The 19,935-nt window shown below is 49.7% G+C and overlaps 1 protein-coding gene across 3 annotated transcripts in view; it reads right to left on the reverse strand.

The window, feature by feature from the left end:
• The window catches only part of ATG16L1 (autophagy related 16 like 1), an 82,799-nt gene that overhangs the window by 34,042 nt on the left and 28,822 nt on the right, over nucleotides 1-19,935 (reverse strand). For all 3 annotated transcript variants that reach the window (XM_069213766.1, XM_069213767.1, XM_069213768.1), the window contains one exon: nucleotides 16,687-16,757. In XM_069213766.1, coding sequence (XP_069069867.1) covers nucleotides 16,687-16,757 — 71 coding nt within the window. The remainder of the gene's footprint in view (nucleotides 1-16,686; nucleotides 16,758-19,935) is intronic.

Raw genomic sequence — 19,935 nt, forward strand, 5'->3', positions numbered from 1 at the left:
ATTTTTTGTGCTAGGAGGCAAAGTTGCGATGAGTGTGTTTCCCCCCTGTCTAAGTAGTACATTGTTTTCATATTGTCTGTTCTGACAAGAATGTGTTTGTGAGCCAGAAGAGGTTGAAAGGAGTCTTAGTGCTAGAGAGACTGCTAGCAGCTCTAAGTGATTTAGGTGTAGCTGCTTTTGCTTGCTGTCCCACTGTCCCTGAATACTGTGATTGTTGAGGTGTGCTCCCCACCCAATCATTGATGCATCTGTTTTGAGAATGGCATGAGGCACAGGGTTTTGAAAAGGCCGCCCTTTGTTTAAATTTGTGGTATTCCACCAGTGAAGTGAATAGTGTGTTTGGCGGTCTGTAAGGAAATGCCTCCTTGGCATGGTTACCCCCTGACTTTTTGCCTTTGCTGATGCTATGTTTTGATTTGAAAGTATGCTGGGGCCTGCTAACCAGGCCCCAGCACCAGTGTTCTTTCCCTAACCTGTACTTTTGTTTACACAATGGGCACACCCTGGCATCCAGGTAAGTCCCTTGTAACTGGTACCAAGGGCCCTGATACCAGGGAAGGTCTCTAAGGGCTGCAGCATATCTTATGCCACCCTGGGGACCCCTCATTCAGCACAGACACACTGCTTGCCAGCTTGTGTGTGCTAGTGAGGACAAAACGAGTAAGTCGACATGGCACTCCCCTCAGGGTGCCATGCCAACCTCACACTGCCTATGCAGTATAGATAAGTTACCCCTCTAGCAGGCCTTACAGCCCTAAGGCAGGGTGCACTATACCATAGGTGAGGGCACCAGTGTAAGTGCAGGGTAGCCATAAGAGTATATGGTCTGGGAGTCTGTCAAACACGAACTCCACAGCACCATAAGGGCTACACTGAAAACTGGGAAGTTTGGTATCAAACTTCTCAGCACAATAAATGCACACTGATGCCAGTGTACATTTTATTGTAACACACACCCCAGAGGGCACCTCAGAGGTGCCCCCTGAAACCTTAACCGACTACCCGTGTAGGCTGACTGGTTTTAGCAACCTGCCACACTCAAGACATGTTGCTGGCCACATGGGGAGAGTGCCTTTGTCACTCTGTGGCTAGTAACAAAGCCTGCACTGGGTGGAGATGCTTATCACCTCCCCCTTGCAGGAGTTGTAACACATGGCGGTGAGCCTCAAAGGCTCACCCCCTTTGTTACAGCGCCACAGGGCATTCCAGCTAGTGGAGTTGCCCGCCCCCTCCGGCCACGGCCCCACTTTTGGCAGCAAGGCCGGAGGAGATAATGAAAAAAACAAGGAGGAGTCACTGGCCAGTCAGGACAGCCCCTAAGGCAAGCTGAGCTGAAGTGACTGACTTTTAGGAATCCTCATCTTGCAGATGGAGGATCCCCCCCAATAAGGGATAGGAATGTGACCCCCTCCCCTTGGGAGGAGGCACAACGAGGGTGTAGCCACCCTCAAGGACAGTAGCCATTGGCTACTGCCCTCCCAGACCTATACACACCCCTAAATTCTGTATTTAGGGGCTCCCCAGAACCTAGGAACTCAGATTCCTGCAACCTAAGAAGAAGAGGACTGCAAAGCTGAAAAACCCTGCAGAGAAGACGGAGACACCAACTGCTTTGGCCCCAGCTCTACCGGCCTGTCTCCCCACTTCTAAAATACACTGCTCCAGCTACGCTTTACCCAGGACCAGTGTAGGGGGCTGGACTGGCTTGTAGTGAGTACCAAGGGGTACTTGCACCTTGCACCAGGCCCAGTTATCCCTTATTAGTGTATGGGGTGTCTAGCAGCATAGGCTTATAATGGTAGCTTAGCAGAGCAGCTTAGGCTGAACTAGGAGACGAATGAAGCTCCTACAGTACCACCAGTGTCACTTGCACAATATCATAAGAAAACACAATACACAGATATACTAAAAATAAAGGTACTTTATTTTTATGACAATATGCCTTAGTATCTCAGAGTGTACCCTCAGTATGAGGATAGCAAATATACACAAGATATATGTACACAATACCAAAAATATGCAGTATAGTCTTAGAAAACAGTGCAAACAATGTATAGTTACAATAGGATGCAATGGGGACACATAGGGATAGGGGCAACACAAACCATATACTCCAAAAGTGGAATGCGAACCACGAATGGACCCCAAACCTATGTGACCTTGTAGAGGGTCGCTGGGACTATTAGAAAATAGTGAGGGTTAGAAAAATAGCCCACCCCAAGACCCTGAAAAGTGAGTGCAAAGTGTACTAAAGTTCCCCAAAGGACATAGAAGTCGTGATAGGGGAATTCTGCAGCAAAGACACAAACCAGCAATGCAACAACGATGGATTTCCAGTCGAGGGTACCTGTGGAACAAGGAGACCAAGTCCAAAAGTCACAAGCAGGTCTGAGATGGGCAGATGCCCAGGAAATGCCAGCTGTGGGCGCAAAGAAGCTGCTACTGGACAGTAGAAGCTTAGGTTTCTGCAGGAAAGACAAGGGCTAGAGACTTCCCCTTTGGAGGACGGATCCGTCACGCCGTGTAGAGTCGTGCAGAAGTGTTTTCCCGCCGAAAGACCGCCAACAAGCCTTGCTAGCTGCAAATCGTGCGGTTAGTGTTTTTGGATGCTGCTGTGGCCCAGGAGGGACCAGGATGTCGCAAATTGCGTCAGGTGACAGAGGGGATGTCGAGCAAGACAAGGAGCCCTCTCAGTAGCAGGTAGCACCCGGAGAAATGCCCGAAACAGGCACTACGAGGATGCTTGAAACGGTGCTCACCCGAAGTCGCACAAAGGAGTCCCACGTCGCCGGAGACCAACTTAGAAAGTCGTGCAATGCAGGTTAGAGTGCCGTGGACCCAGGCTTGGCTGTGCACAAAGGATTTCCGCCGGAAGTGCACAGAGGCCGGATTAGCTGCAAAAGTCGTGGTTCCCAGCAATGCAGTCTGGCGTGGGGAGGCAAGGACTTACCTCCACCAAACTTGGACTGAAGAGTCACTGGACTGTGGGAGTCACTTGGACAAAGTTGCTGGATTCAAGGGACCTCGCTCGTCGTGCTGAGAGGAGACCCAAGGGACCGGTGATGCAGTTCTTTGGTGCCTGCGGTTGCAGGGGGAAGATTCCGTCAACCCACAGGAGATTTCTTCGGAGCTTCTAGTGCAGAGAGGAGGCAGACTACCCCCACAGCATGCACCACCAGGAAAACAGTCGAGAAGGCGGCAGGATCAGCGTTACAGAGTTGCAGTAGTCGTCTTAGCTACTTTGTTGCAGTTTTGCAGGCTTCCAGCGCGGTCAGCAGTCGATTCCTTGGCAGAAGGTGAAGAGAGAGATGCAGAGGAACTCGGATGAGCTCATGCATTCGTTATCTAAGGAAATCCCCAAAGCAGAGACCCTAATTAGCCAGAAAAGAGGGTTTGGCTACTTAGGAGAGAGGATAGGCTAGCAACACCTGAAGGAGCCTATCAGAAGGAGTCTCTGACGTCCCCCTGGTGGCACTGGCCACTCAGAGCAGTCCAGTGTGCCAGCAGCACCTCTGTTTCCAAGATGGCAGAGGTCTGGAGCACACTGGAGGAGCTCTGGACACCTCCCAGGGGAGGTGCAGGTCAGGGGAGTGGTCACTCCCCTTTCCTTTGTCCAGTTTCGCGCCAGAGCAGGGCTAAGGGGTCCCTGAACCGGTGTAGACTGGCTTATGCAGAAATGGGCACCAAATGTGCCCATGAAAGCATTTCCAGAGGCTGGGGGAGGCTACTCCTCCCCTGCCTTCACACCATTTTCCAAAGGGAGAGGGTGTAACACCCTCTCTCAGAGGAAGTCCTTTGTTCTGCCATCCTGGGACAAGCCTGGCTTGACCCCAGGAGGGCAGAAACCTGTCTGAGGGGTTGGCAGCAGCAGCAGCTGCAGTGAAACCCCAGGAAAGGCAGTTTGACAGTACCAGGGTCTGTGCTACAGACCACTGGGATCATGGGATTGTGCCAACTATGCCAGGATGGCATAGAGAGGGCAATTCCATGATCATAGACATGTTACATGGCCATATTCGGAGCTACCATTGTGAAGCTACATATAGGTAGTGACCTATATGTAGTGCACGCGTGTAATGGTGTCCCCGCACTCACAAAGTCCGGGGAATTGGCCCTGAACAATGTGGGGGCACCTTGGCTAGTGCCAGGTTGCCCTCACACTAAGTAACTTTGCACCTAACCTTTACCAGGTAAAGGTTAGACATATAGGTGACTTATAAGTTACTTAAGTGCAGTGTAAAATGGCTGTGAAATAACGTGGACGTTATTTCACTCGGCTGCAGTGGCAGGCCTGTGTAAGAATTGTCAGAGCTCCCTATGGGTGGCAAAAGAAATGCTGCAGCCCATAGGGATCTCCTGGAACCCCAATACCCTGGGTACCTCAGTACCATATACTAGGGAATTATAAGGGTGTTCCAGTAAGCCAATGTAAATTGTTAAAATTGGTCACTAGCCTGTTAGTGACAATTTGAAAGAAATTAGAGCGCACAACCACTGAGGTTCTGGATAGCAGAGCCTCAGTGAGACAGTTAGTCACTACACAGGTAACACATTCAGGCACACTTATGAGCACTGGGGCCCTGGCTGGCAGGGTCCCAGTGACGCATACAACTAAAACAACATATATACAGTGAAAAATGGGGGTAACATGCCAGGCAAGATGGTACTTTCCTACAACCAGCGACCTCTGAATCCTCAGATGACTGCCCTGCTCTAGAAGGACCAAGAAACTCCTGAGAACAACGGCCCTGTTCACCAAAGACTGCAACTTTGTCTCCAAAGAAGCAACTTCAAGACAACTGCGTTTCCCGCCAGAAGCGTGAGACTTGCAACCCTGCACCCAACTCCCCCGGCTCGACTTGTGGAGAAACAACGCTTCAGGGAGGACTCCCCGGCGACTACGAGACCGTGAGTAGCCAGAGTTGCCCCCCTGACCCCCCACAGCGACACCTGCAGAGGGAATCCCGAGGCTCCCCCTGACCGCGACTGCCCGACTCCCAGATCCCATAGCCTGTAAAAGACTCTGCACCCGCAGCCCCAGGACCTGAAAGATCGGAACTCCAGTGCAGGAGTGACCCCCAGGAGGCCCTCTCCCTTGACCAGGTGGTGGCTACCCCGAGGAGCCACCCCTTGCCTGCATCGCTGAAGAGACCCCTTGGTCGCCCATTGATTCCAATTGAAAACCCGACGTGTGTTTGCACACTGCACCCGGCCGCCCCTGTGCTGCTGAGGGTGTACTTTCTATGCTAACTTGTGTGTCCCCCGGTGCCCTACAAAACCCCCCTGGTCTGCCCTCCGAAGACACGGGTACTTACCTGCTGGCAGACTGGAACCGGGGCACCCCCTTCTCCATTGAAGCCTATATGTTTTGGGCACCACTTTGAACTCTGCACCTGACCGGCCCTGAGCTCCTGGTGTGGTAACTTTGGGGTTGCTCTGAACCCCCAACGGTGGGCTACCTTGGACCCAAACTTGAACCCCGTAGGTGGTTTACTTACCTACAAGAACTAACAAATACTTACCTCCCCTAGGAACTGTGAAAATTGCACTAAGTGTCTAGTTTTAAAATAGCTATATGTGATTTATTTGAAAAGTATATATGCTATTGTGAGTATTCAAAGTTCCTAAAGTACTTACCTGCAATACCTTTCATTTGAGATATTACATGTACAATTTGAACCTGTGGTTCTTAAAATAAACTAAGAAAATATTTTTCTATACAAAAACCTATTGGCCTGGAATTGTCTCGGAGTGTGTGTTCCTCATTTATTACCTGTGTGTGTACAACAAATGCTTAACACTACTCCTTTGATAAGCCTACTGCTCGACCACACTACCACAAAATAGAGCATTAGTATTATCTCTTTTTGCCACTATCTTACCTCTAAGGGGAACCCATGGACTCTGTGCATACCATTCCTTACTTTGAAATAGTGCATACAGAGCCAACTTCCTACACGGTCTATGAACACTAGATCTTGGAGATGACCTTGTGCCTGCGACGATTGTTTTGCAAGGCACTGTTGTAAGGGCTGCATGTGTAACCATGCGTTTGGGACAATTGCTATGCATGATGCCATAATGCCTAGGAGTTTTATCACAAAACGGACAGTGTAGTGCTGATTTGGCTGTATCTTTAGCAACATGGTGTGGAATGATTGCACCCTTTGTGGGCTTGGGCTTGCAAGCGCCTTTCGAGTGTTGAGTGTAGCTCCCAAGTACTGCTGAATTTGGGATGATTGCAGGTGTGATTTGTGATCATTTATCGAAAACCCTAGTGTGTGTAGGGTATCTATTACATAACATGTCTGATGTTGACACTGTTTTTGAGTGTTGCCTTTCATTAGCCAATCGTCGAGATATGGGAATACATGCATATGTTGTCTCCCTATGTATGCTGCTACTACGGCAAGGCATTTTGTAAATACTCTGGGGGCCGTTATATCGAAGGGTAATGCCTTGAATTGGTAATATTTTCTTTGTATAACAAACCAGAGGTATTTTCTGTGAGCTGGATGGAAAGGTATGTGAAAATATGCATCTTTTAAATGCAGTGCTGACATGTATTCTCCCTGTTGCAGCAATGGGACTACATCTTGTAGTGTCATCACGTGGAAGTGTTCTGATCGAATGTAGAGGTTGAGAGTCCTGAGATCTAATATTGGCCCTAGCATCTTGTCTTTTTTGGGAATGAGGAAGTACAAGGAATAGACCCCTGTTCCTTTTTGATGAGGCACTAGTTCTATGGCTTGTTTGAGCAATAGTGCTTGCACCTCAGTTTGTAACATTGCAAGATGTTGCGATGAGTTAGTGAGCTTTTGGGGGAATGTCTGCAGGAAAATGTGTGAATTCTATGCAGTAACCATGTTGGATAATGGATAGTACCCATGTGTCTGTTGTGATGTTTAACCATTGCTCGTGGAACATTTTCAGTCTTCCTCCCAAGGGGATGTGTGTTGGGGTAAGGTGATGACAAAGTCACTGTTTGTTGTTAGTGGCTTGTTTGCGGATTGGAATTTTCCCCTAGATTTGGGAAATTGCCCTCTGTAGGACCCTCAAAACCCCCCTCTTTGATAGTGTTTGGTATGAGGGCTTTGGTTGTGAGGTGGATGGCTCAGAGGGTTGTGGCCTGAAGCCTCCCCTATACTGAGGCTTCCAAAATGTCCATCTGTATTCAGATGAATAAGGCGCTCCCATCTCTTTAGCAGGGTCGGCATCTTTTTTTCATTTTATCTATGGCCGTGTCCACCTGTGTGCCGAATAATTGCTGTTGGTTGAAGGGCATGTTGAGGACAGCCTGTTGGATTTCAGGTTTAAAACCAGATGACCTGAGCCATGCATGGTGCCTAATGGTGACTGCCGTATTTATGGTCCTTGCAGCTGTATCAGCTGAGTCTAGCACTGATCTTATCTGATTATTTGTTATCGCCTGTCCCTCCTCTACTACCTGCCGAGCTCTCTTTTGGTGTTCCTTAGGGAGATGTTGACTAATGTCCTTCATCTCATCCCAATGTGCCCTGTCGTATCTAGCAAGGAGGGCCTGTGAGTTCACTATGCGCCACTGATTGGCTGCTTGTGACGCCACCCTTTTCGCCGCTGCATCAAACTTTTTACTTTCCTTATCTGGAGGGGGTGCATCTCCAGAGGACTGCGAGTTAGCTCTTTTCCTCCCTTAACCGGCTCCTGGAATATCTGTTGCGCATGTTTGAGCATACCAGGGAGCACGGGTAGGCTTTGGTATTTTGCGTGTGTTGAGGACAATGTATTGAATAAAAAAAAAGTCGTCCGAGTGGTTCCGTGTGCATGCTTACTGTAGGAAGTTGGATCTGTATGCAATATTTCAAAGTAAGGAATAGTATGCACAGAGTCCAAGGGTTCCCCTTAGAGGTAAGATAGTGGCAAAAAGAGATAATACTAATGCTCTATTTTGTGGTAGTGTGGTCGAGCAGTAGGCTTATCAAAGGAGTAGTGTTAAGCATTTGTTGTACATACACACAGGCAATAAATGAGGAACACACACTCGGACAATTCCAGGCCAATAGGTTTTTGTATAGAAAAATATATTTTCTTAGTTTATTTTAAGAACCACAGGTTCAAATTCTACATGTAATATCTCATTTGAAAGGTATTGCAGGTAAGTACTTTAGGAACTTTGAATAATCACAATAGCATATATACTTTTTACATAAAACACATATAGCTATTTTAAAAGTGGACACAGTGCAATTTTCAACAGTTCCTGGGGGAGGTAAGTTATTGTTAGTTCTTGCAGGTAAGTAAACCACCTACGGGGGTTCAAATTGGGGTCCAAGGTAGCCCACCGTTGGGGGTTCAGAGCAACGGTAAAGTCACCACACCAGCAGCTCAGGGCCGGTCAGGTGCAGAGGTCAAAGAGGTGCCCAAAACACATAGGCTTCAATGGAGAAGGGGGTGCCCCGGTTCCAGTCTGCCAGCAGGTAAGTACCCGCATCTTCGGAGGGCAGCTAAAAGGGGTTTTGTAGGGTACCGAGGAAGGGGGGAGGGGGGGCAGTCCTTGTTTTTCTCATTATCTCTCCTGGACTTGCCGCCAAAAGAGGGGGCTGGGTCCAGGGGGCGGGCTTCTCCACTAGCTGGGGTGCCCTGGGGCATTGTAACACGAAGCTTGAGCCTTTGAAGCTCACTGCTAGGTGTTACAGTTCCTGCAGGGGGAGGTGTGAAGCACCTCACCCAGAGCAGGCTTTTGTTTCTGTCCTCAGAGAGCACAAAGGCTCTCACTGCATGGGGTCAGAAACTCGTCTCTCATCAGCAGGCTGGCACCGACCAGTCAGTCCTGCACTGAACAATTGGGTAAAATACAGGGGGCATCTCTAAGGTGCCCCCTGTGTGCATTTTTTAATAAATCCAACACTGGCATCAGTGTAGGTTTATTATTCTGAGAAGTTTGGTACCAAACTTCCCAGTATTCAATGTAGCCATTATGGAGCTGTGGAGTTAGTTTTTGACAGACTCCCAGACCATATTCTCTTATGGCTACCCTGCACTTACAATGTCTAAGGTTTTGCTTAGACACTGTAGGGGCATAGTGCTCATGCACCTATGCCCTCACCTGTGGTATAGTGCACCCTGCCTTAGGGCTGTAAGGCCTGCTACAGACCTATGCCACAGGCAGTGTGAGGTTGGCATGGCACCCTGAGGGGAGTGCCATGTCGACTTAGTCATTTTCTCCCCACCAGCACACACAAGCAGGCAAGCAGTGTGTCTGTGCTGAGTGGGGGGTCCCCAGGGTGGCATAAGATATGCTGCAGCCCTTAGAGACCTTCCCTGGCATCAGGGCCCTTGGTACCAGTTACAAGGGACTTACCTAGGTGCCAGGGTTGTGCCAATTGTGGAAACAATGGTACATTTTAGGTGAAAGAACACTGGTGCTGGGGCCTGGTTAGCAGGGTCCCAGCACACCTCTCAGTCAAGTCAGCATCAGGATAAAAGTGGGGGGTAACTGCAACAGGGAGCCATTTCTTTACACTTACATTGTAGAAAGCTGCTGCCCTAGCCAAAACTTGTGTGTAGGAGGGGCTATCCTCAGGTGGAGAGGGCTTGGATGGATGGCACTCTGGGCTGTTGTCTGACACAGGGTCATCATAAAGATCCCATGGATCTGTGCCTTGATGTGACTGCATAGGGTGTGTAGGAGACTGCAGTGGGTGTAGCAGGTGGAGAGAGTTCGTTGAGGAGTGTGGAGGAGACTGTGCAGGAGAAAACTGGCGAGGTGGAGATCTCCCTTGGCACTTTAGCCTTAGGCTGATCAGTGTCCTAACATCCATGGAATGCCAGTTTCCTTTTAATTTTGAGGGAAGGTGCTGTGAGGATCTTGCCAGTATCCTTGTGGATCTGTATCCTGGCTTGTCTGTCATCAAAATCCTCCATTTGTTGTAGCTCTTCCTCAAATCTATGGCTTTCTTTAAGCGGTTTCGAAAATCCATGCTCCTCTGTGTACGACTGTCTTTTCGGCTCCGAAGCCGGTTTCTTCGGCACCGAAAGGCCCGGGGTGGTAGTTGGCCTCGGTTCCAAAAGGGACTTTCGGGGTCTCGACGGGTCGGTGCTGTATGGTTTCGGAGCCTGTGTCTCGACTAGAGTCTGAAGACTTAGACGCGGGTGTGGCCTTTCAGTGCCGAAGGAGTTACTTGGTCACCGCTTGATTTTTTTCCGGGTGGAGCCATGGCCTTCCGGCAGTGGCGTACCGGAGGCCTTGTTTGCTTTTGGTCTGGGAAATCGTACTCACATGCGGGCCTGCTGTTGGTCGATGTCAGATTCCTCTGAATCTGAGCCTTGAGCAGAGATGGCAGTGTGGATCATCTCTTCTTCCGCGTCGAGGCATTCGGTGCTCTTGGACGCCATCTGCAGCCTTCTCGCCCTTCGGTCTCTCAAGGTCTTTTTGCAACGGAAGGATCTGCAGGCCTCACAAGTATCCTCTCGGTTATCTGGAGACAAACACAGATTACAGACCCAATGCTGATCTGTGTAGGAATACTTGGCGTGGCACTGAGGGCAGAATTGGAACAGGGTCCGGTCCATGAGGCTTTGATGCTTCTTGCGGTCGGGCCGACTAGGCCCAAGTTGGGTGCCGGTGCCCCTAAGGGCAACCGAAGGTGTATGTCCGCCAGTACTGAGGTGTCTGTGCAAGATGGGGCACGACCGAAAAACAATACCGACGAATTTCGGTGAATTATAAGTTTTTCTGACTCGAACAACCGGAGTGAAGAGGAACACGTCTGAACCCGATGGCTGAAAGAAAACAATCTAAGATGGAGTCGATGCCCATGCGCAATGGAGCCGAAAAGGAGGAGTCACTCGGTCCCGTGACTCAAAAAGACTTCTTTGAAGAAAAACTTGCAACACTCCGAGCCCAACACTAGATGGCAGGACCTGTGCATAGCATGTGTATCTGCAGATACATATGCCACCAAACACACACACATTATATATATATATATATATATACACACACACACACACACACACACACACACACACACACACACACACGGTAAGTATTAGGAATTAGCATAGAGAAATAGGCATTGGCAAGAAATAGCAGAAAAAAGCTGGGGCCCTATAGGGGTCCAAGCCATATACTAAAATAGTCTAATGTGAAGTCCCCCCACCAGAGGATGTGAAGTAGTTAGAGGGGAGCTGGGAGAATGTGGGAAGCCTGAAGGTGACCCCACCCCTCACCCCCCAAACGGGTGGGAGTGAAGGGTCCGTAGAAGTGGGTGGGGGTATTGCAGAAGAGTCCGGGCTGTCCCTCAGCAGACCGGAGAGCCAACAGAAGCAGTCGTAGCCCCTACAGGGAACGGGCAGCAGGCATAGTAAGTTGCAGTGAGGCCCAGTCAGCACACCTGGAGAGAAGTACCAAGTCACTGGAGAAGCAGAGAGGAGACCGTCTTTGCAAGGATGAAGTGCTGGAGGCAAGGGCTACTTGTAGCCTGAAGATCTCTAGGAGCAGGAGTCAAAAAGCCTTGGTTGCTGCAAGAGGCGTTGTGCACAGGGATTCTGTCTCCTAAGTTGGACAGAAAGCAGAAATGACCACTCAAATCACCAGCTGCGTTTGAGGATCCATGCAGCTCCAGTGGAAAGCAGATCCCAGCAGCCAGATGTTGTTGCCTTAGGTGCCTGCTGATGCAGGGGAGTGACTCCTTCACTCCAAGGGAGATTACTTCTTGCTTCTTTGGTGCAGCTGAATTCTTGCTGACTCCAGAGGATGCAAAGCTGTGGAAGTGTTGCAATTGCTGGAAGGAGCCAGAGAAACAATGTTGCAAGACAAGTTTGACTCAAGAGTTGCAGGCTTGTTTGGTTTCAGTTAAGTCCAGCAGTGGTTCCAGTGGCCAATAGCAGAAGAGGTCGATGTGAGGAGTACCGGTGAAATCCAGTTTTACCGTGATGTGGATGGACCATAGGTAGTGAGTGACCTGTGGCCAGTACATAGGTAAAATGGCTTCCCAGTACTTTTGAAATACAGTGCACTGGAACTGGAGTTCGTAGGGGCACCTCTGCTCATGCAGGGGTCCCCTCTCACACAGGAAACTGCACCCTGCCCATTGACTTGAAAGGGCCTACCATAGGGGTGACTTACAGTGACTCGGTAGAGTGGCCAGCAGTAAAAGGGTTCAAGCGCCTTTTCACACAGGCTGCAATGGCAGGCCTGCAGACAGTTTGCATGGGCTTCCATGAGCGGAATAATGCATGCTGCAGTCCATGGGAGACCTGTGGTGTACCAATGCCCTGGGGACCTATCTACCATATACTAGGGACTTAAAGGGTACACCAGTGTGCCAATTGTGGGGTGTAAAGGATAACAAAGCAACCACATTTGGAGGAGAGGCCACAATCACTGGGTTCCAAGTTAGCAGGCTCCCAGTGAAAACAGTCTAATGCTAAACAGGCAAAAAGAGGGGGTAACAATGCCAAAAAGAGGGACGTTCTTACAATAAACATCAATTTATATTGTCAGGTGAGATATATATCTAGACATGCAACATGATTGGGTCTCTACATGAAAGACTCCCTATTCTAACTCTCAATGCACATGTATATTGTTTTGTGTAGGAGTGTTACTCACTGAGGCGAGGACAGCGCCTAAACACTGCAAAATACACTGCATGCAGTCAAACTTCACGGGCTCAGCCATGGAAGACAGCATGTTGCAAAGTTTGACATGGTCTTCTGCCGCTTGGGACATTGGGAATTTTGCCAGTTTCCGATTAGCCTCTCCGTCATTAAAAGCACTAATTATTCAAGATAATTATGAGCTCTCACAAAGTTAGTCTATTGCACCTCTGGATGAGATTCTACATTATGTGCACACTACCTGAAATGCAATAATACACTGTAGGAAAGTACCCTCTTTTTGGTATGGTTACCCCAATTTTTTGCCTACTGTCAGTGTGTTTTGTCTGTTTTCACTGGGATGCTGCTAACCAGGACCCAAGTGATTGTGCTCTCTCCCTCCACCCCATACAAGTCCCTAGTATATGGTACCCAGGGCACTGGGGCACCAGGGGTTCCCCCATGGGCTGCAGCATGTACTGTACCATCCATGGGAGTCCATGCAAAATGTGTCTGCAGGCCTGCCATTGCAGCCTGCGTGAAAAGGTGCACGAACCCTTTCACTACAGGTCACTGCAAGTCATCCCTATGGTAGGCCCTCCTAGGCCAGAGGGGAGGGTGCAGGTACCAGTGTGTGAGGGAACACGTAATGGTAACTCCTTAGAGGACCCCCAGCATTGCTTCTAACAGTCTTCAGGTGTTTTCTAGGCAGCATGTGCTGCTGCCACCCCTCAGACATGTTTCTGCCTCCTGCTTGACCAAGCACAGGCAGAACAAAGGATTTCCTGTGGGAGAGAAAGGTAAAACCCTCTCCCTTGGAAATAGGTGTTTTACATGGCTTGGGAGGGGTAGCCTCTCCAAGCCACTGGTATGCTTTGAAGGGCACATTTGGTGCCCTCCTTGTATAAACCGGTTTGCACCAGTCCAGGGCGTGAAACTGGACAAAGGCAAGGAGAGGGACTACACACCTTGTCCATCACCACCCTAGGTTGTGCTACAGAGCTCCTCTAGATGGCCACTTGATTCTGCAATCTTGAATCCAAGGTGGGCAGAGGCACCTGGGATGATCTGAGTGGCCAGGTCAGGTAGGTGACATCACAGTCCCCTCCTGATAGGTGGTCACCCTGCTAGGTGACCACTCCCGTCCCCCTTCCTGGGGTATTTAGGGTCTGCCTCATGGGTGGGTCCTCAGATTTGACACACAAGATTCCAGTAGAGCTCCTCTGCATAGTTTACTTCATCTACTGGCCCCTGGGACTGCAACTGGGCCCCCCCAGGAACAGACAATCTGCAACTACAGCAACAACCCCGCTCTGCAACTTTGTTTCTCCAGCTCCTTCCAGCCACTGCAACATTTCCCCAGCTGTGCATCCTCTGAGGGTGGAGAGTCTTTAGCCTGCACAAGAAGTAAGAAGAAATCTCCCTCAGAGTGAAGGAGTCACTCTCCGGCATCCACAGGCACCAAATGCAATGACGAAAGGCTGCGTGGATCTTCTCTCCTCCGGAGCTGCATGGATCCTGCATCACAGGTGGCGGTCTGGAGTGGTACCTTTAGACCTCTCTGCCAGCTGTCCAACTTGGGAGACAGTAAGCCCCTACCTCTCCATGCAGGACAGAACCCCTGTGCACTGCGACACTTGCAGCTACCAAGGCTGGTTTGTTCCTCCTCCAAGGGATCTTCAGGCTCTGTGTAGCCCAAGCTCCCAGCACTCCTTCCTGCAAAGCAGTCTCCTGCCTACTATTCCAGTGACATGGGACTCCTCTTTAGGTGTACTAAGTTGGCCTCCCTGCGACTCCTGTGTCTACGGCCAGTGGAATGCCTGTGGGGGATGCCTCCTCTTTCTTGTGACTCCCCCGGCTGGTGAGGGTCCCTTCCGGACTCCCCTCCTTGGGTAAAGTCCCCTGGACCTTGCTGATCCTCTTCAGCCATGGAAACCTTCTGTCTCTTGCATTTGCCAAGGCTTGTAGGTGGTTCTCTAACACCATTGACCGACTGCATCTGGACTGTCGACGTGGGACATCACTTGCATCACTTCTGGGACTTCACTTCATCTCCTGTGCTGCTGACCTTCATCCACTGTGAACTTGGCCCTGCATCCACAGAAGGGTGGGTAGTGGCCCCTGCCACAACTGGATACTCCATCACAAATTGGACTTGGTCCCCTTACTTTGCAGTTCCTCTTCTGTCAGGATCCACCTTTGGGTTCTTCCAGTCTTGGTTGGGTCTTGCATAATCCTTTGCCAAAGTCCTCCCCTCTGGTGTTGGGGAAGACCAGGTACTTACCTCTGCTCTCCTGGTCGCTGGGGGGTCACTCTGGTACTCACCTCTTGGGGTTCGTAGTTCCTCCAGCATCCCTCTACAGATTCCACTTCCTTGGGTGGGGTACTTCCTTTCACATTCCACTTTTTTAGTATATGGTTTGCCACCCACCACCGCCCCGAAATGGCCTTCACTATTTGCTATTGCTTTTACCAATGCTTATTGCTTTCTGTGCTATTTCCTGAATTCTAATGTGAATATAGTAGTATGTTTACTTACCTCCAGTTGGGGGACTGCCTGTTCAGTATTCTATTATTTGTGTTACCCTAATAAAGTACCTTCATTTTATGTAACCTTGTGTTCTTTCATGTGTGTAAGTGCTGTGTGACTATAGTGGTATTGCATACGCTCTGCATGTCTCCTAGGTAAGTCTTGGTTGCTCATCCACAGCTACCTCTAGAGAGCCATTGCCTCATAGACACTGAATACCTCACTACACCAGAACAGCTTCCTACATATACCTCCTCTTTTCTATTGGAAAATACACAAGACTACATTCTGCCTCAAATTAAAATTGGTGACCATACACTGAACAGATATGAAGAATAAAAAGGATTACATTTAGGATTCACATCAATAATTTAGTCAAAGATCATGTCCACCTTTCCAACAGTGTGAAGTTCTGCCTCACTTATTCAAGAACACAAAAATATGAAAACATACTTCCATTTACACTGACAGCCCACCACGAAGGTCAGCGGACCAATCCAAGAGCAACAAATACCATGTTATCCTGTACTCAAATCAAAGACATTTATAAAGCGCGCTACTCACCCGTGAGGGTACTGCTGCTCGAAAAGCCAGGTTTTGAGCTGCCTCCGGAATGCAGGGTGGTCCTGAGGTTGGTGGGGAGGGAGTTCCATGTCTTGGCCGCCAGGTAGAAGGATTTCCCACCTGCTGTGGTGCGGCGGATGCGAGGGACAGCGGCGAGTGAGAGGTTGGCGGAGCCAAGTTGACGGGTGGGCGCATAGAAGCGGAGGCGACGGTTGAGGTATTCGGGTCCCTTGTTGTGGAGGGCTTTGTGTGCGTGGGTGAGGAGCCGGAAGGTGATCCTTTTGTTGACGGGAAGCCAGTGCAGGTGTCTCAGGTGGGCGTAGATGTGGCTGTTGCGGGGTATGTCGAGGAAGAGGCGGGCAGAGGCGTTTTGTATTCGCTGCAGAAGTTTCTGGAGTTTAGCGCTGGTTCCTGCGTAGAGGGTGTTTCCGTAGTCCAAGCGGCTTGTGACGAGGCCGTGGGTCACAGTTTTTCCTGGTGTCGGCGGGGATCCAGTGGAAGATCTTTCGGAGCATGCGGAGAGTGAGGAAGCAGGAGTCCTGGTCTTATCTCTGCAAGTTGGATGCGTGTGTAGTGCAGGGGCAGCTCCTCCATTGGGCGGAGGAGCGCCACTTACTCCGGCAGCGGCAAAACCTTCAAAAGAAAGTCTTACACTGTTTTCTTTTAAAGGGGCGGGCCATGGGGGTGACGAGAAGTGATGGGAGTGCTGAGCACCCCCCCCCCTCAGAGCGCACGTGTGTTTGGCTGGCCATCTCAGGCCAGGCAAACACACATGCGCAGTAGGCTCTCTCCAGCCCAGCAACAGTTGCCGGGCTGGAGAGAGACCACCCCCACACGTGCATCACCCGGCTCCTTTTGCTCGCCGTGAGCTCCTCCAAGTGTAGTGTAGAGAAGATGGTAAAGAAGAACATGGCTTAAAGAAATGAGGGAACAAGTACAGCAATGAAACAGAACCCTTGTAACAACATACATAACTGTCAAACCAGGACAATGCAAAGAAAAACACATACAGAAGTGTCGAACTCTATGCTTGTGATGCCAGCGTTGCTGCCAGTAAGGGCACCTTTCATTTCACATTTGTCTGCAAAGGAAGATAGATAAGAGTTAGGTGGGAAATAAAATCTAATAAAAGTACAAACATTAGTTTTAACTGTATTTACTTGCTAAAGAAATGTCAAGCTTTCTCTTAACTGTTCATCTGCTACACCAGTACATATGAGGCGTTGGTAAATAACATACTCTGAAAGCTTGCTAGATTAGTCACAATAGAGTATAGGTTAATATGACAAAATTGTGCTATATACAGTGAGGGTTCTTTTCATGGATTTGGGTACCAAAGGGCTTTCAAAGCAGGTAATGGACAACCCTCTGCCCCTGTGAAATCCACTAAATGGCAAGCTAACATAGTTAGGCAATTACATAGTTTCAGTAGAATGTTGCATGGGTTAGGATTTGAGAAGTACACCTCCTTGCCACTCAATTAAAACAGTGGGAGTAACAATATTTAGACTTCTGCACGGGAATATTATTGCATTTATATTGGTCCTTTTTTTCTTTAAAAAGGTGCAAAGATTACTTTAAGCTCCTTTGTCTTGGATGACAAAAAAGCAAACCAGCTGGTGTCTTAAGAAAGTGAAAGACGTCATGGATGAGGTTGTTAAATTGTGATAGTGGGGTTAAAAATGATTTTATTTTGTGGTGTGAGGGCAGAGTAGTGTGACCGTTTGTAAAGAAATGGCTCCCTGTTGCAGTTACCCCCCCACTTTTTGCCTGATACTGATGCTGACTTGACTGAGAAGTGTGCTGGGACCCTGCTAACCAGGCCCCAGCACCAGTGTTCTTTCACCTAAAATGTACCATTGATCCCACAATTGGCACACCCTGGCAGCCAGATAAGTCCCTTGTAACTGGTACCTCTGGTACCAAGGGCCCTGATGCCAGGGAAGGTCTCTAAGGGCTGCAGCATGTATTATGCCACCCTAGAGACCCCTCACTCAGCACAGACACACTGCTTACAAGCCTGTGTGTGCTAGTGAGAACAAAATGAGTAAGTCAACATGGCACTCCCCTCAGGGTGCCATGCCAGCCTCTCACTGCCTATGCAGTATAGGTAAGACACCCCTCTAGCAGGCCTTACAGCCCTAAGGCAGGGTGCACTATACCATAGGTGAGGGTACCAGTGCATGAGCACTGTGCCCCTACAGTGTCTAAGCAAAACCTTAGACATTGTAAGTGCAGGGTAGCCATAAGAGTATATGGTCTGGGAGTCTGTTTTACACGAACTCCACAGCACCCTAATGGCTACACTGAAAACTGGGAAGTTTGGTATCAAACTTCTCAGCACAATAAATGCACACTGATGCCAGTGTACATTTTATTGTAAAATACACCACAGAGGGCACCTTAGAGGTGCCCCCTGAAACTTAACCAACTATCTGTGTAGGCTGACTGGTTCCAGCAGCCTGCCACACTAGAGACATGTTGCTGGCCCCATGGAGAGAGTGCCTTTGTCACTCTGAGGCCAGTAACAAAGCCTGCACTGGGTGGAGATGCTAACACCTCCCCCAGGCAGGAGCTGTAACACCTGGCGGTGAGCCTCAAAGGCTCACCCCTTTGTCACAGCCCAGCAGGGCACTCCAGCTTAGTGGAGTTGCCCGCCCCCTCCGGCCACGGCCCCCACTTTTGGCGGCAAGGCTGGAGGGAACAAAGAAAGCAACAAGGAGGAGTCACTGGCCAGTCAGGACAGCCCCTAAGGTGTCCTGAGCTGAGGTGACTAACTTTTAGAAATCCTCCATCTTGCAGATGGAGGATTCCCCCAATAGGGTTAGGATTGTGACCCCCTCCCCTTGGGAGGAGGCACAAAGAGGGTGTACCCACCCTAAGGGCTAGTAGCCATTGGCTACTAACCCCCCAGACCTAAACACGCCCTTAAATTTAGTATTTAAGGGCTACCCTGAACCCTAGAAAATTAGATTCCTGCAACAACAAGAAGAAGGACTGCCTAGCTGAAAAACCCCTGCAGAGGAAGACTAGAAGACAACAACTGCCTTGGCTCCAGAAACTCACCGGCCTGTCTCCTGCCTTCCAAAGAACTCTGCTCCAGCGACGCCTTCCAAAGGGACCAGCGACCTCTGAATCCTCTGAGGACTGCCCTGCTTCGACGACGACCAGAAACTCCCGAGAACAGCGGACCTGCTCCAAAAAGACTGCAACTTTGTTTCAAGAAGCAGCTTTAAAGAACCCTGCAACTCCCCGCAAGAAGCGTGAGACTTGCAACACTGCCCCCGGCGACCCAGACTCGGCTGGTGGAGAACCAACACCTCAGGGAGGACCCCCGGACTACTCTCCGACTGTGAGTACCAAAACCTGTCCCCCCTGAGCCCCCACAGTGCCGCCTGCAGAGGGAATCCCGAGGCTTCCCCTGACCGCGACTCTCTGAAACCTAAGTCCCGACGCCTGGAAAAGACCCTGTATCCGCAGCCCCCAGGACCTGAAGGACCGGACTTTCACTGGAGAAGTGACCCCCAGGAGTCCCTCTCCCTTGCCCAAGTGGAGGTTTCCCCGAGGAAGCCCCCCCCCCCTTGCCTGCCTGCAGCGCTGAAGAGATCCGTTGATCTCTCATAGACTAACATTGCAAACCCGACGCTTGTTTCTACACTGCACCCGGCCGCCCCCGCGCTGCTGAGGGTGAAATTTCTGTGTGGGCTTGTGTCCCCCCCGGTGCCCTACAAAACCCCCCTGGTCTGCCCTCCGAAGACGCGGGTACTTACCTGCTAGCAGACCGGAACCGGGGCACCCCCTTCTCTCCATTCTAGCCTATGCGTTTTGGGCACCACTTTGAACTCTGCACCTGACCGGCCCTGAGCTGCTGGTGTGGTGACTTTGGGGTTGCTCTGAATCCCCAACGGTGGGCTACCTTGGACCAAGAACTGAACCCTGTAAGTGCCTTACTTACCTGGTAAGGCTAACAAAAACTTACCTCCCCCAGGAACTGTGAAAATTGCACTAAGTGTCCACTTTTAAAGTAGCTATTTGTCAATAACTTGAAAAGTATACATGCAATTGAAATGATTCAAAATTCCTAATGTACTTACCTGCAATACCTTTCAAACAAGATATTACATGTTAAATTTGAACCTGTGGTTCTTAAAATAAACTAAGAAAAGATATTTTTCTATAACAAAACCTATTGGCTGGATTTGTCTCTGAGTGTGTGTACCTCATTTATTGTCTATGTGTATGTACAACAAATGCTTAAC

The sequence above is a fragment of the Pleurodeles waltl genome, chromosome 11, assembly GCF_031143425.1.
Source record: "Pleurodeles waltl isolate 20211129_DDA chromosome 11, aPleWal1.hap1.20221129, whole genome shotgun sequence".
NCBI lineage: Eukaryota > Metazoa > Chordata > Amphibia > Caudata > Salamandridae > Pleurodeles > Pleurodeles waltl.